Source organism: Trachinotus anak, unplaced genomic scaffold (genome assembly GCF_046630095.1).
Source record: "Trachinotus anak isolate AG129_WGS33_773 ecotype Australia unplaced genomic scaffold, CSIRO_AGI_Tana_v1 ptg000007l, whole genome shotgun sequence".
In the NCBI taxonomy this organism is placed as follows: Eukaryota; Metazoa; Chordata; class Actinopteri; order Carangiformes; family Carangidae; genus Trachinotus; species Trachinotus anak.
Window position 1 is genome coordinate 1,515,238 of NW_027273858.1, and position 12,986 is coordinate 1,528,223.

At 39.0% G+C, this 12,986-nt stretch overlaps 1 protein-coding gene across 4 annotated transcripts; it reads left to right on the forward strand.

Annotated features, from left to right (window-relative positions):
* The first annotated feature begins 600 nt into the window (after positions 1-600).
* lnpk (lunapark, ER junction formation factor) lies at positions 601-12,729 on the forward strand. 4 transcript variants are annotated; one of them, XM_071479893.1, is made up of 16 exons: positions 601-739; positions 1,772-1,840; positions 2,844-2,885; positions 3,366-3,416; positions 3,511-3,647; positions 3,826-3,884; positions 4,383-4,423; positions 4,750-4,833; positions 5,105-5,156; positions 5,335-5,451; positions 5,729-5,839; positions 6,102-6,207; positions 6,456-6,526; positions 6,715-6,885; positions 8,001-8,090; positions 9,682-12,729. In XM_071479893.1, the coding sequence occupies exons 2-16, from the start codon at positions 1,814-1,816 to the stop codon at positions 9,855-9,857; spliced, it is 1,335 nt and encodes a 444-aa protein (XP_071335994.1). In that variant the 5' UTR covers positions 601-739; positions 1,772-1,813; the 3' UTR covers positions 9,858-12,729. The 4 variants fall into 4 exon arrangements, with proteins under 4 accessions (XP_071335994.1, XP_071335995.1, XP_071335996.1 ...); XM_071479894.1 differs by having other exon boundaries at positions 5,747-5,839; XM_071479895.1 differs by lacking the exon at positions 8,001-8,090.
* The last annotated feature ends 257 nt before the right edge of the window (positions 12,730-12,986 follow it).

The window sequence follows — 12,986 nt, forward strand, 5'->3', positions numbered from 1 at the left end:
TTCAAAATCCTGTTTGTGTGTTTTTATGTTGTCGTGTCTTTTGTCATTAGATGTCATGATTATGTGCTTTCCCGTTCACTTAAGTGAAACCAGAATTACCACTCTGCAACTGTTCTCTGTTGCAAGTAAAAGTCTTGCATTCAAATTCTTTGGTCAAGTTTACCAGCAGAACTTTGATAACTTATTATATCGTCAGGTATAAACTGTCATATGATTGAAATATTATTACTGATGTATTGACACATATTACAACAGTATTTTAATATCACAGATGTTGAGGTGGAGCTACATTTGCTACATTATTCACTGTTAAGCTCTTTACTTTTTGCATTGATTACAGTAAAATCATAGTCACTGTTGTATAAAAGCAGCATATGGTGTAAAAGCATCGAGTTTTTCACTAATCATTTATTTAATAAATTCTAAATAAGGCGGTTTCATCTAGTTGTGCTTTCAACATATTAAAGTCACAGACTGTAGGTTATAGGCTGCAAAGGTCAGTCTGTGATAAAAATCGAAAGACCAGATACTACAACGCGAAGGATTCTGGGAATCAAATCAACCTCTGTCCCCTCCTGGTTACGTCATCCGTGGGCTACGTCCGTTACGTCTCCGCTCCGCGCCAAACTCTCTTGGCAGTTGAGATGTAAGTTCAGGACTCAGCAGAAGTCCAGTCTCCCTGTGTCTGCGCTCAGCCGACCGAAAGACCGGCCACCGAAGCATTTAGACACCACAAAGTGTAAGTGGTGTTTGACCTAAATACTAATTTACAAAAGCCGTAAGTGAAGATAATCGACGTTAACGACAGCGTGTCTGTCTGCTGTTGACGTCGGTCCTAGCTAGTCTGTTGTTGTAGCAGGAGCTAACTAGATCACAGTTAGCAAACATTTTGGTTCTGTTTATTTCACTACGTCGATCTGAAAGCATAAAGCTTCCGGGGCTGACGGTCTCTCTGTCCGGTGCAGTGACTTTAGCATGCCTGCAGCGGTCTTAAAAGTCCAGCTTTTTGATGGAGCAGCTAACGTTAGCTCCTTTTGCTGCTAACATTAGTTTATGTAACCGTTTAATTTTCATTTGAAAGGACCAGGACAAACAGAGAGCTCTGTTATTCGGCTGGAAACCCTTTTAAAGCTATTAACATTATGCACTTTTAACTACTTAGCTTACAGAGGTTACAGATGTAGAGGTCGGCACCTCTTACGAGTTCATTAGGTTGGTATTATTTCAAGTAATGTGCTGTAAATGTTGTTGCCAATAGTGCAACCCATAATACGTATTTTATCCAAATCAACAAAAGCCTAGCTAAAATTAATGCAGTCTGCTACAACATTCCTGCAATAAATCCTCCTTCATGAAGGTTACAGTGTTCAGATTATGTTCATTCAACTGTATAATCATGTAGTTTGTGCAGCAAAACTGAACATTATAACTTTCACCAAGGGAGGATTTATTGCAGGACTCTTGTATTAGACTGACTTATTTTTAGCTACGTTTTTCCAATGAACTACCAACAGAGTGTAATTATATAAGAGGAAATACTATAAGTATATTTTCTCAGTAAATCCACAACAATAACGGCAACTATTGTGTCCAGTTATTCTGTAGGCAGCTTGCTAAATCCTTATGAAGGTGTTGTGTACATGTCATAGCATAGTATAGGGCTTAATTGTGGTGTTAAACGTCAGCACGTATTATGTAACTGTAACAACATGGATTATGTTTTGTTTACCGTAAAGATGTTTAACAGAGACTTGTTGTACTTGTTCTACAGTCAACAAAGGAAGCAAAGAGGGGACTGCTGTAATTTACAGACATGGGGGCCTTGATATCCCGATGGAAGGTAAGTGGATGAGAAAAAAGAGTAAAATCAAAAAGTACATTAGGTTTAAGACTACAAGAAGGTGAGGTGGAATAGAGGCATTAACAGTGCGAAATAAAACAAGGTGAAAGATGGAAGAGCACAAGACTTAACAATTATGAGATCGGACGAATATAGCTTTCATAAAATCTTAATAAATATCCTTTTAAAGAACAAGTTTAGCAGATAAAACTGATTTTGTTGCATTGGCTCCTCAGGAAGAAAGCTTCGAAGTCCTAGGACTGACATTTAAAAGGCTATATACTGTATATAACAGGGATTTCATAGGTTTAATATGTAACGTGGAGCCAAACTTCCTCAGCATCAGCATAATCTTAAAATCTATTCTGAAACATGCAGACAACAGTTGTAGGTAGACGGATGAAAAAGATTGATTCACAAGCCTGGCCAGTGACATTTAAAAAAAAAAAGTAATGACAACCAAATTAGCCAGTAAGTTATTTCTGTACAGTGATTCAAAGTAGACTTTTCTTTTGTCCACCTTGAGTGATGACAGCATTTGAGACAATTTGGATGCATTAGCCATCAACACACTTGAGTCGTGGGCCCGAGCTAGATTAAGTTCACACTATTTTTAGACATACTAGAGAAGTCAAGGGATAAGAGATGACAGAGAGAGACAGCAGGAGAGATTCAGCAAAAGTGAAACCTTTTTATCCACATTACCTTTGTAATCATCCAAAAAGAAGTATAGATAGAGGGATACACAAAGGTACAGAGGTAGAGAAATTTGAAATTGTACAATGCATTTGTTTTTATTTACATGTTGCTCAGATATGTCAGTGGACCGGGAACACACCCATTAATAAGTCACAAGTGAGCATGTGTTCACAGGAACAGCGATGACTGTTTAGTGACAAATTAATCAGTTCTGAATGTGTTGGATGTGAGTGACACTGATAAGCTCAGTGTTAATTGTTGTGATAAACCTGCTGATGATTTTCCAATCTTTATCTCAATCTAGGCAAAGCAAACCACAGTTGAGCAGCTGGAGAACCTGGATAAGGTACTGACTAAATATTAAATACTAAATAGATTTCATATACTTATAACAGTGCTTTAAACACAGAGAATTTATCTCCACCATCCAGTTTGTTAATTAATTTTTCATAATGGAGATACACAGTCAGCTGGGACCTGTCTTAAAAGCAGGATTATTGAAATAGAGGATCACTGCTACAGAACATGAGACAGAAATCCCATGTTTTACTCAGCATAGTTATCCATCATAGTTATCAATCCATCATCCATCAATCCTTCATGACAAAGGTCACTATTTTATCAAAGTTGGGATGCACAATTTACTTGAAACACTAACTCATGCCATGCTTGAGTATCCCAAATGAAATCAGGAAGTAGAGAACACAACTTAAAGCTAAAGCTAAGTTCATCAACTCACAGTTGATGAACTTTAAACTGAATATCTGATTATTTGAGTTTCTTTGCACTATTTAAAGATCCTTTAACTTCCATGTTTCCCTTGTAGGATATTAAAGAGCTGGAGGAGTTTAGAGCCAAAAACCAACGTCTGCAAAAGGTAAAGTTGGCAAAACAACAACTACATGCAGTGCTTTTCTTAAGTTGTAGTTGTTGTTTTCCTCATCAGTGTGTTTGTGTGTATCTGTCTGCAGCTGTGGGTCGGTCGGTTGCTTCTCTACTCATCAGTCTTCTACCTCTTGACCTGTCTGATTGTCTACTGTCTCTACCTGCCTGAACAATGGTTGCAGAGAATAGCGATGGCCCTGCCTTTCTTCATATACCCTGTGCTGTGAGTGCCCAAGTTGTTTTCTAAGATCCTAAAATATGTTTTTAATACTCTGTTCCTTGTATTTTTGTGTTTTTGTTTTTATTATTTTCCAAGTTAGAATAAAAGTTTGAATCCGAAGTTTATGATGAAGAAGAACTACTTTTCTGACTTGGCCTCTTTTTTTCTTACCCCTCACCAGAGTGTGGTTCATCAGGAAGTTATTGATTTTCCTCTTTTCTAAACGCACTGAGAGAAACAGTAAGTTGTCTGTCAGTCCCTCTCTGTCAATCTGTCCATCCAGCTAACACATAACATAACTCTTTTTAAGCTTTTGTTACTTTTAGAAATTACCAAAAAACATTTTACCCATGTGTTCTTCCAGATTTTGGAATTTTTATTACCTCAAAACATCGAATCAAACATTTTTTTATTTTTATTTTACAATAGTTAACTATTCTGCTGTCAAATACATGGAATAGCATAATTTGAAACTGCACTGATTTTATAGCCTGCCCTAAGAAGGCAAACAGCTCTTCTTGTAAACTTCAGAAATCAATCACTATGTGGCATTTTAACCTGCAACTGAACTAAACCAAAACCACAGATATAGCTTGATAATAATATAATAATACAAACGGGTTAGCTAAATAATATGCTAACTATACACTCCTTCTAGATATGTTTGTCATAATATATTTCAGTGATTGATTTAAGATACAGTGAACTGACTGAAGTTGTTCATGCCTTTGTCTTTAGATGATAAACTAGAAGATTTAAAGGCCACCAAGAAAAAGATTGTAAGTGTCTAATCCTTCACAGGTCACGTTTTATTTTTTCATTTTTTGCCGACTTGTTCAAAGAGAGTTTGGATGTTGTGAGTTGCTGCTTATTCTTTGCAGCTGCCTCTTAACATTTCATTTTGTGTTTCTTTTACTAATGGTTCATTTCATCAAGCTTAGAAAGCAGCTACTTTTTTGGTCTGTTTTTTATCTATAGTTTTCTTTCTCAACATTTTAACAAATCCAGATGAATTATTGTTTATTACCAGTGTGATTCAATCTGCATGTTACAACTAAAGTTTGCCTGTTTTTTTTTTTTTTTTTTTTTTTTTTTTTTCTCCTAGCTGGAGGAGGTGATGGAAACAGAGACGTATAAAAATGCCAAACTCATCCTGGAGCGCTTTGATCCAGAAGCTAAGAGGAAAGCTGTGAGTGCTGATGTGTACTTTTTTGGTTTATTTGTGGGGGGCCCTGATAGCTGGCTGGTCGGCGCAAATGTTCTAAAGAAGATGAGTCCCCAGTTCGGCTCCTGGACGGACAGACTTTCATTCCCCTTCTCTTTGTCCCATTTCCTGTCACTACACTGTTCTATCTAATTAAGGCATAAAATGGCCAGACCATGGTTTTTGTGTAGTTGTATCTTTATTCCATCTTTGATTTATCTGACGTTTGTTTGTTCTGTTTGTTGTTGTGTTGTAGGAGCTGGAGTCGACTCCGGCGCGTCCTCAGATGACTCCCAGGCCAGGACAAGGTCCGATACACATCATTACAAAAGAGAAAGATAAAGAATCACTTTTAAAATTTGTTTAGCATTATTGGATGGGGCTTAGGCTGAGAGCGAGACTAAAGCTACAAAAAGTGATGACTTTGTACAAGATTGCAACAGTAAAAGAATTCACAGATCTAATTGTTTCTTCTCCTCTATGCAGAGATTCGACAAAGAGGGGTGGCAATGAGACCCATGCCAGTGGGCACCCCTGTTGCTATGACAATGACTCCCCCACCTGGAGCAAGGCCTCCAATGGGACCATTGGGCACGCCTGTGGGTAAGGGGAGACACAGAGATACTTAACATTATGTATGATTAAGTATCACAATTTCTAAATGCATCAATTGTGCTGATGCACACATGATTGTGAAAGCTTGTCAGTTGTGATGTTTCACCAAGGAAAGTCTGGTCTTCGTCTATGAAGATACTCCATCCAAGTCACGGGCCTAGTGCCAAGTCAAAGGCAACTGGAATGGACTACAAATCCAGTTGCCTTTGACTTGGTTCTTTTAGACATTAGTGTGTGTCTTTATCCCACATTGCTCTTCCTACAGAACCTGTCCCTCTCTCAGCTCCAGGAGGACCACCGGAGAGATCTGCTCTGTCTGCCTCTGTCCTCCAGGGTGCAGTACCTAGGACCCCCTGCTCCCCTATACCGGGTGTAGGTAGGTTGTAAAGCCACTGAAAGCATCTTAGCATAGATGCTTGTGTGTGTGTGTGTAGCTGGATTCTGCAATTTAAATTTTGGGTTTGTAAAACCCACTTACCTGATTTAGGGTCAAAGTTTATATTGTATTGAGGCAAGCAGAGCTCATGATGGTGGAACATAGAAAAAGTCTGTAAAATCAAATGGAAAAGACCGAATGTTTTCTAAATCATACAGTGTAGTCTAATGTATTCTTTCCTCTGTGGGGACTGTTTCTGCAGGCATGCACCCTCCGGGTCCTCCATTAGCAAGACCCATTCTGCCCAAAGACAGGGGAGCCGTGGATCGAGTCATTGAGTACCTGGTAGGGGACGGACCGCAGAACAGGTGAAGGTCCTTCGTGGAAGTAGCTTGTAACTCACATTCTCATTTAGCAGTTTGCAGGTTCGCCACAAGGGAGTGGTGTTCAGTCATGGTCACACCAGGTCTGCCCGTGCCACCCTGCACTTTGTGTAGGACTGAGAAATAATAGCAGCAGCAGTTTAGCCCTGTAAAAATCTCAGAGTACACTGAACATGTCATGATTCCTGAATCAAACAATTTCTTTATCTCCATTCCATCTTTTTTTCCTATAGATACGCTTTGATCTGCCAACAGTGTTTTTCTCATAACGGCATGGCTCTGAAAGAAGAGTTTGAATACCTAGGTAAGACCAGAAACACACCACTGCATTTAATGAGAAGAGATTGAAAACTCCAGGAAGTCGTTGTAATACAGACTGGAATTATGAATTAGGGAAATTTCAATACTTGGTTAAAATGATGCAGGTTCGTCACTCATTCTGTCTCTTCCTGTTTCGCTTTCTCTCTCTTGTTTCTGTCTCACTCCCTCCAGCATTTCGTTGTGCATATTGCTACTTCCTGAATCCAGCCAGGAAGACACGTCCTCAGGCTCCGAGGCTTCCAGAGTTCAGCTTTGAGAGGAGGCTGCGTGCGGAATCACGTTCCCCTGGACCAGCACCACGTTCTGGCACAGACACAGAGGAGAGTGCACCCCCTTCTGGAGGTACAGAAAATCACAGATACACAGACAAACACACGAAGCAACAAGCAAGAATAACCGAAACTGGGTCTCCTCAGGTCCACGTTGAGAAAACCATGAAAGGAGTTTGTGTTAAAGTTGAGAGCAATGCTGAAAGTAGCAAGCACTAAGACACCAATGATAAATCTGTACAAAAAACATGTTTGTTTTGATTCAAACACAGTGGAAGAACAGTCAGAAGTGGTTTATCTGACATCAAATGAAAAGTAAACCAGGTCTAAATCTGAGACAAGAACAGAACTGAGAGAACTGGTTCAGACATGAGACCAGGACATGTGTGCTACACACCTGAGAGACCTACACATACACACACACTCAAACTCGTACTGTTCTGTGCATCTTTGCTACTCACTCTGTCCTAACCCCCGCCTCCCCCGTTAAATGCTTCTTAACACAGTGCTCCAGTTGACCCTTTTCATTGGTTTGTGTTTGATTCTTCACCCAACTTTAATGGTGCCAACTCTTATCCCTTTGTAGTTGTTGAGCAAGGAGACGACAGAGGTGAGACACCACCACCTTAAAATGTCACTGTCCTCTTTGCTACAAGAAGCAACAGCGTTTAAAAAATGATGATTTTTAAATTGAACAACACAACTGGCACGGCTGTAAAGCAGCATCTCAGTCGTCTCTTTCAAAGTTATCTCTAAGTATCGTCAGTCATCTTTTTTACTGGACGGAATCAGTTGAAAAGTTGAATCCTGTTGCTGACCTGGTGTCTGCTGGGTGCAGACAGCTTTCTTTTTTATTGTCGCCATAGTCGAACACAATCCAACAAGAAACCAAAACAGTTGCAGGAAAAAACGCAAACAAATTTCTTTGCTTTGAGTCTCTCGCACTGTGTCTTGCCCAAAATACTGATTAGTTATTATCATTTTGGCAGTGATCAGACAAGTAGAACAGTAAAACAGACAATGCTTCAACGGTACAGATAGGGTCAACAAATTTTAACAAAAACGAAGCATGTTTTTAAGTTCCCTGAACAGCCTGCATTCATCAAATTCTACATTCATGGAAGTTCCTCATTACATTTCCAGGGTAGCATTGCAGTGGTGGGTTTAACAGTGTGATCTTGCCTCTAGCCAAGGCTCCGGCTCCATGGAGTATGGTCCACAGTTTCCAGATCCAGCAGAGTCCAAAGAACCCTCAGACCCGACCTCTGCAGAATCCAGGTTCCCCAGTCCCTCCTCTCTGTGCACTGTCTGATCTGGCTTAATTTGAACTGATTTGAAAATTTGATTACCCCTGATTACCCTCCCCATTTTCTTTGCTGTAGAATCCATAACCATGCAGAACGCAGCCCAATGCCTAAACCAAACTGCTACCTCTAATCACAGTAAAGCAGCAGTGAGTTTTAGCTGTTACGGGGTGTCTATACCAGACTTGGGTCAAATAATGTTTACAAGTACACTTATACCATGTAGAGAATTTAGATTCATCCCTGCATAATGTAGAAAATCTTGTGAAAATTGTTCCTAAATACTTTTATTAACAACTGATCTTGTGTTTTCTAAATTGCCTCGATGGGTCATGAATTTAAACAAATCCCAGTTTTAGAAAAAATAGACTTGTTTGCCCCAGATCTGGTCTTCACTGAGTGTACAATATATGTAGACCATTCTCCTTATTTGTTCTCCAATCTACATATTTAATGTCTAAATTTTCTCAACAAGCCCAACATGTCTTTTTCTATGTTGGGTCTAAAAAGAATCAGTTTGTGCCTGGTCGATCACTTCATGAAAAAAACAAAACAAGAGAGTCTAATATTTTGTGCACAATGTTTTGTGTCTGGCCGTTGACCTTCCCCCATTCAGATGGGATATATTTCTTTAGAGGGGTTTGGGAGATTTTAATATAAGAGCTGATAACCTATTTTAGTCTCATCCTTAACACATCTTTTACCCCGTCCCACTTTTGATTAAAGTGCCACCTATTTTATGTACTTGTTGTTTCTTCCATAATTAACATACCATCTGTACTGACACCTTCTATTTTAAAGAGTATTTAAACATCCAGAACTGTTCTTTCACTTATTTTCAGTTCAGTAAGTGATTTTCCTGCAGAATATCCTTGTCTATTACAAATTACTTTGTGTAAGCAGACAGTGTGGGCCACAACAACGAGTGTCGTAACCAAACAGCAGGGAAACTATTTTATTACCCATCTCCTCCTGGAATATTAATCCTGTCTGAATGGGGCTCAAGTCCTCCTTTTGCCACAGTTTGTACTTATGATCATTTTCCCTGTAATGGCATGAATCTTAAAGTGTACGATTAGATTGTGAATCTAATTTGATGTTTAAATCCACAGTGAATCAGACTAATCATTACATCAAGAAGCAATGATTCTGAAAATATAATTATGTTATTAATACGTGTGTGTGTGTGTAACACCAGAGTCTCTGGCATTGGTGTTGATGCTGAGAGAATTTGTTTGTGTTGAACATGGACATCTTTCAGTTTTAATTATCCTCCTGAAACTGTGTTGGTGATGGGAGGAGGGAGATTTTATGGGAAAACCTCTTATGTTTTGAACTCTTCCCTACAGTGTTGCTCTGTCAAGTCTTGTTTAACTTATTTTAACCTTAACAGGGAATGCTGCTCATTTTCTGTGATTTATCACTGATTTTAACTCCCAACAACCAATCAAATTCTGTATTGCAAATTATTCACATTATTGTTGATGCTCCCTCCTTTCTTTCTTCCCTCCTGTCTCTTTGCCTCCTGGTTATATAAATGTCTTACTTCCGTGTCTTCTCCTCAGATGAGAAAGAGATGGGAGAAGATGTAGGACCCACTCAAGAAGCAGAGAGTGAGAGCCAGTCAGAGGAGCAGCCACCTCAGGAGGAGGAGATGGAAGTGGTTGAGGAGGAGGAGGCTGAGGAGGAATTAGAGCAGCGTCAGAGCGACACCTGTGAGGCCGAATCTCAGCCGTCATAGCTGCAGAAAGTCCAGGAGAGGATCGGAGAAGTCTGATCGCTCTGTCCAAACAAGAGGTGTTGGTATTGACCATGACAGACAAGTGGCATTTTAGAGCAATATAGATGGACAAGGATAGTTTAATAACATCTTTCTTCCTTTTAACCTTAAACATCAACAATCTCACTTGCGTTTCATTTTTTTTTTTTTTACCTGAATTTGACTTATTCATTTTTCACCATCAGAAAACCATCATACTAAGACAAAGCACCTTGAGATTATGGAGATGGTGTGCATGGTAAATGGTGTCTATTCTTGATGAAAAACATAATGCAGCATCAGTTTGTGATATTTAATATTTAAATTGTCCAACAATATTGCTTCAAATGATGCCAGAGTGTCATGGCCTGTACAGTTCGACGGATTGATGATTGTAGTTTTAATCCAAAGGTTGTTTCTTGATAGAATAGTTGGCTGCTGATATTGCTCAATATGTGGAGACTGACAGACTGATTTAGTTTAATATTCTAAGATTCACAGAGTTTTGTTAGGTTTAAGTTGTTGGCTTGTACATGATTTGCTAAAGAAACATGTTAGGATTTTTGGTATAACTGCTGGTTTGAAAAGGGTTTGTCCTGAGCAGCAAAGACCCTGATTTAAGTCATGTTACTTTTTCACTTTACTAGTCTGGTTACTGCAGATTTCACTAAATATAGTTTATTCTGACATGTTACATACATTGTTTTCTTGTGAACAAAGATTTCCACTAATGTTGGTGAGAAAACATAAGATCAAACAAAGTGCATTTTCAGCGAAACCTTTAATGAATCAGGGCATCATCAGTTGTTTACAGTATATACACACAAGTTTGCCCTTAGGTTTCAGGGTTCTGCTGTAGCTTTTTTCTTCCTAGTTTTAATCCGTCATGAAATTTTAGACTAATACTGAAACATTTAGGAACAGTTAGATATACTCACATTTTACCAAACACTGATGTATGTACACATTTTATCATTTTAATTTATCAAGTGTTGATTCATGGTGTTTGAACAGCGTGCATGAGACAGAAAACCACAGTTTGTGCATTTAAACACTAGCTGCACTCAGATCTGTTAGGAGCAAAGGTACTGAATTTAGAGGAATATACCAGTGTGTGTACCAAGAGAAACCAGCCTCTGTCCAGTCCTTACACTGACTGTTGTGTTGACCATTCATGCCTTTGTTTAGCATTTGCTGTTGAGAGTTAGATGTAGTCAGACTTTCTGAAGGGAGATTATTTTCCGTCATGTTATATGTCCCACATAGTCTTGCATTTACCCAGCAAACTGTATGCTGAATGCTGGGCTCCATCCAATAACTGAACTCAGATCAGCCAGGCACAGTGGAAAATGTGTGTTTTGAGCAGAGGCACTCGTGTATTAGGAGGCTTTTCTAAATGTGTGGAAGGAGCTGACTCTTTTCACCATTCTGGCCAACTCTGCTGTCTTGTCTGCGCTTTACCCGGATAGAAAGATGTGGACTATTCTGTTTTGGAAAATGATTTACAGAAAAAAAGTTGACTTTGATTTTTCCTCATCAACATTTTGTTTTGAGGTGTGGGAAAAGTGAAGCTCTACAGTTAAATTAAGTGGTTGTATAAAGATCTTTCTTTCAGATGGGGCATGTTTACCTGAGCTGACTTGTTACCTTGAGGAGTGTGTTTGTGTTGATGAGCTAACAATGAAGCAGTCGCTGAATAAACTAAACATTTGGCATGCAAAAAAAAAAAAAAAAAGATAGGAGCTACAACTGCCAATTTATCTGTCTGGTTATTTCCAGCCATAGTTCTCAATGGGTTTGTCTTTTGCCAAATGTAGTGTTTTATCTGAATCTCCTGACATCATTTGCACTGACTTTTTCTTTCTATTTATTTGCCATGTTGTGTTTTAATCTGTAGTTCAGATATTGCTTCACTGTTTTAAACATGTAGACGTATAATCTATAACTGCCATGGTACTGTCAGAACTATTTAAAAGTATAGGCCTGCTTTTGGTTCTGCAGCCTGCAGGGCGCTGAGGATTACCATTTATAGAAATAGAGAAGTGTTTTATTTTTTGTGCTTACATTAACTGTAAGTGTTGTAAATGTGTGCACTCACAGTAGATACCTGGTGCCATCATAATGCGTGCCTTGGTTGCTGCTGGTATATTCATTAGTTTACAGTTTATTCTGCCCAATGTCCGGCGACTGCAGCAACATCAAATTAAGACAGTCCAAGGGTCCTTTGACCAGCACTAGCACCTAGTGTTTTGACAACAGTTTAGTCTGTTATTAAATGGAACCAGAGGAAATTGTGAGTGTCTATGCAAATAAAAATATGTTCTATCACCTGTGTTCTACAGGTCTGGTCCTAGAAACACACCCAAGCTAAGTGGGCAAAATATTCTTGTGGGGCACACACTCGCCACATTAAATTCCTTTTAAAGTGTTTCATGTCTGATTTTCCAATTAGTTGTTGCCCTCCTCAAAACCTTGCAGCAACTAAGAATCCTGTGGGAAAAATTGGCTGTAAAGGTTTGGAGCACCCTTCTGAATCTGTACCTGGCAGCAAAAGTATTTTTGGACAAACCTTTGTGGAATGTTAAGGAGAGACCACTCTATGAATTAAAAGTTGTCAGACACCACGCCCTGACCACAGCTTGACATTTTGATTTGTTCCATCATTTCCCAGCACCAGGCAGCTGCGTTTCCACAAGTTGCAAAATATTGCATCATGGTACCTGTACCAACTTACTGATGTGTGTTTAGCTCAAGGCCACCAGTGTTAACAAACTTCTTATTCTCAGTAATACTGCTGATGATGAAAATGTGGAAAAAATTCTAAATATGAAGCTGTCACTTTAATATATATATATATATATATATATATATATATATAAAAACTTGTTAGATCCTCGACAGGATGTCTCACACACTGACACCTGTAGTACCTGGTGACTTTGTATTTGAAGTTTGTTTTTCTCTTTTGCACTGCTAGATTTATCAGGTATATTTCTGCCAATGCTGGTTGTCAAGTGTGCGCGTGGCACATATAATAAAACTTTTTAACAACAGAAGACAATAGTTGTGCTGTTGTCCTTCTTCATTTGCTGCAGTGTCCAAGCATGACTG

What these genes read in the sequence shown, in the direction of transcription:
- lnpk (XM_071479893.1), top strand. Translation starts at nt 1,814, where the DNA reads ATGGGGGCCTTGATATCCCGATGGAAG. An exon ending in AAAACCAACGTCTGCAAAAG is followed by an intron (nt 3,417 to 3,510) that starts GTAAAGTTGGCA and finishes ATCTGTCTGCAG; the next exon opens with CTGTGGGTCGGTCGGTTGCT. An exon ending in TAAACGCACTGAGAGAAACA is followed by an intron (nt 3,885 to 4,382) that starts GTAAGTTGTCTG and finishes CTTTGTCTTTAG; the next exon opens with ATGATAAACTAGAAGATTTA.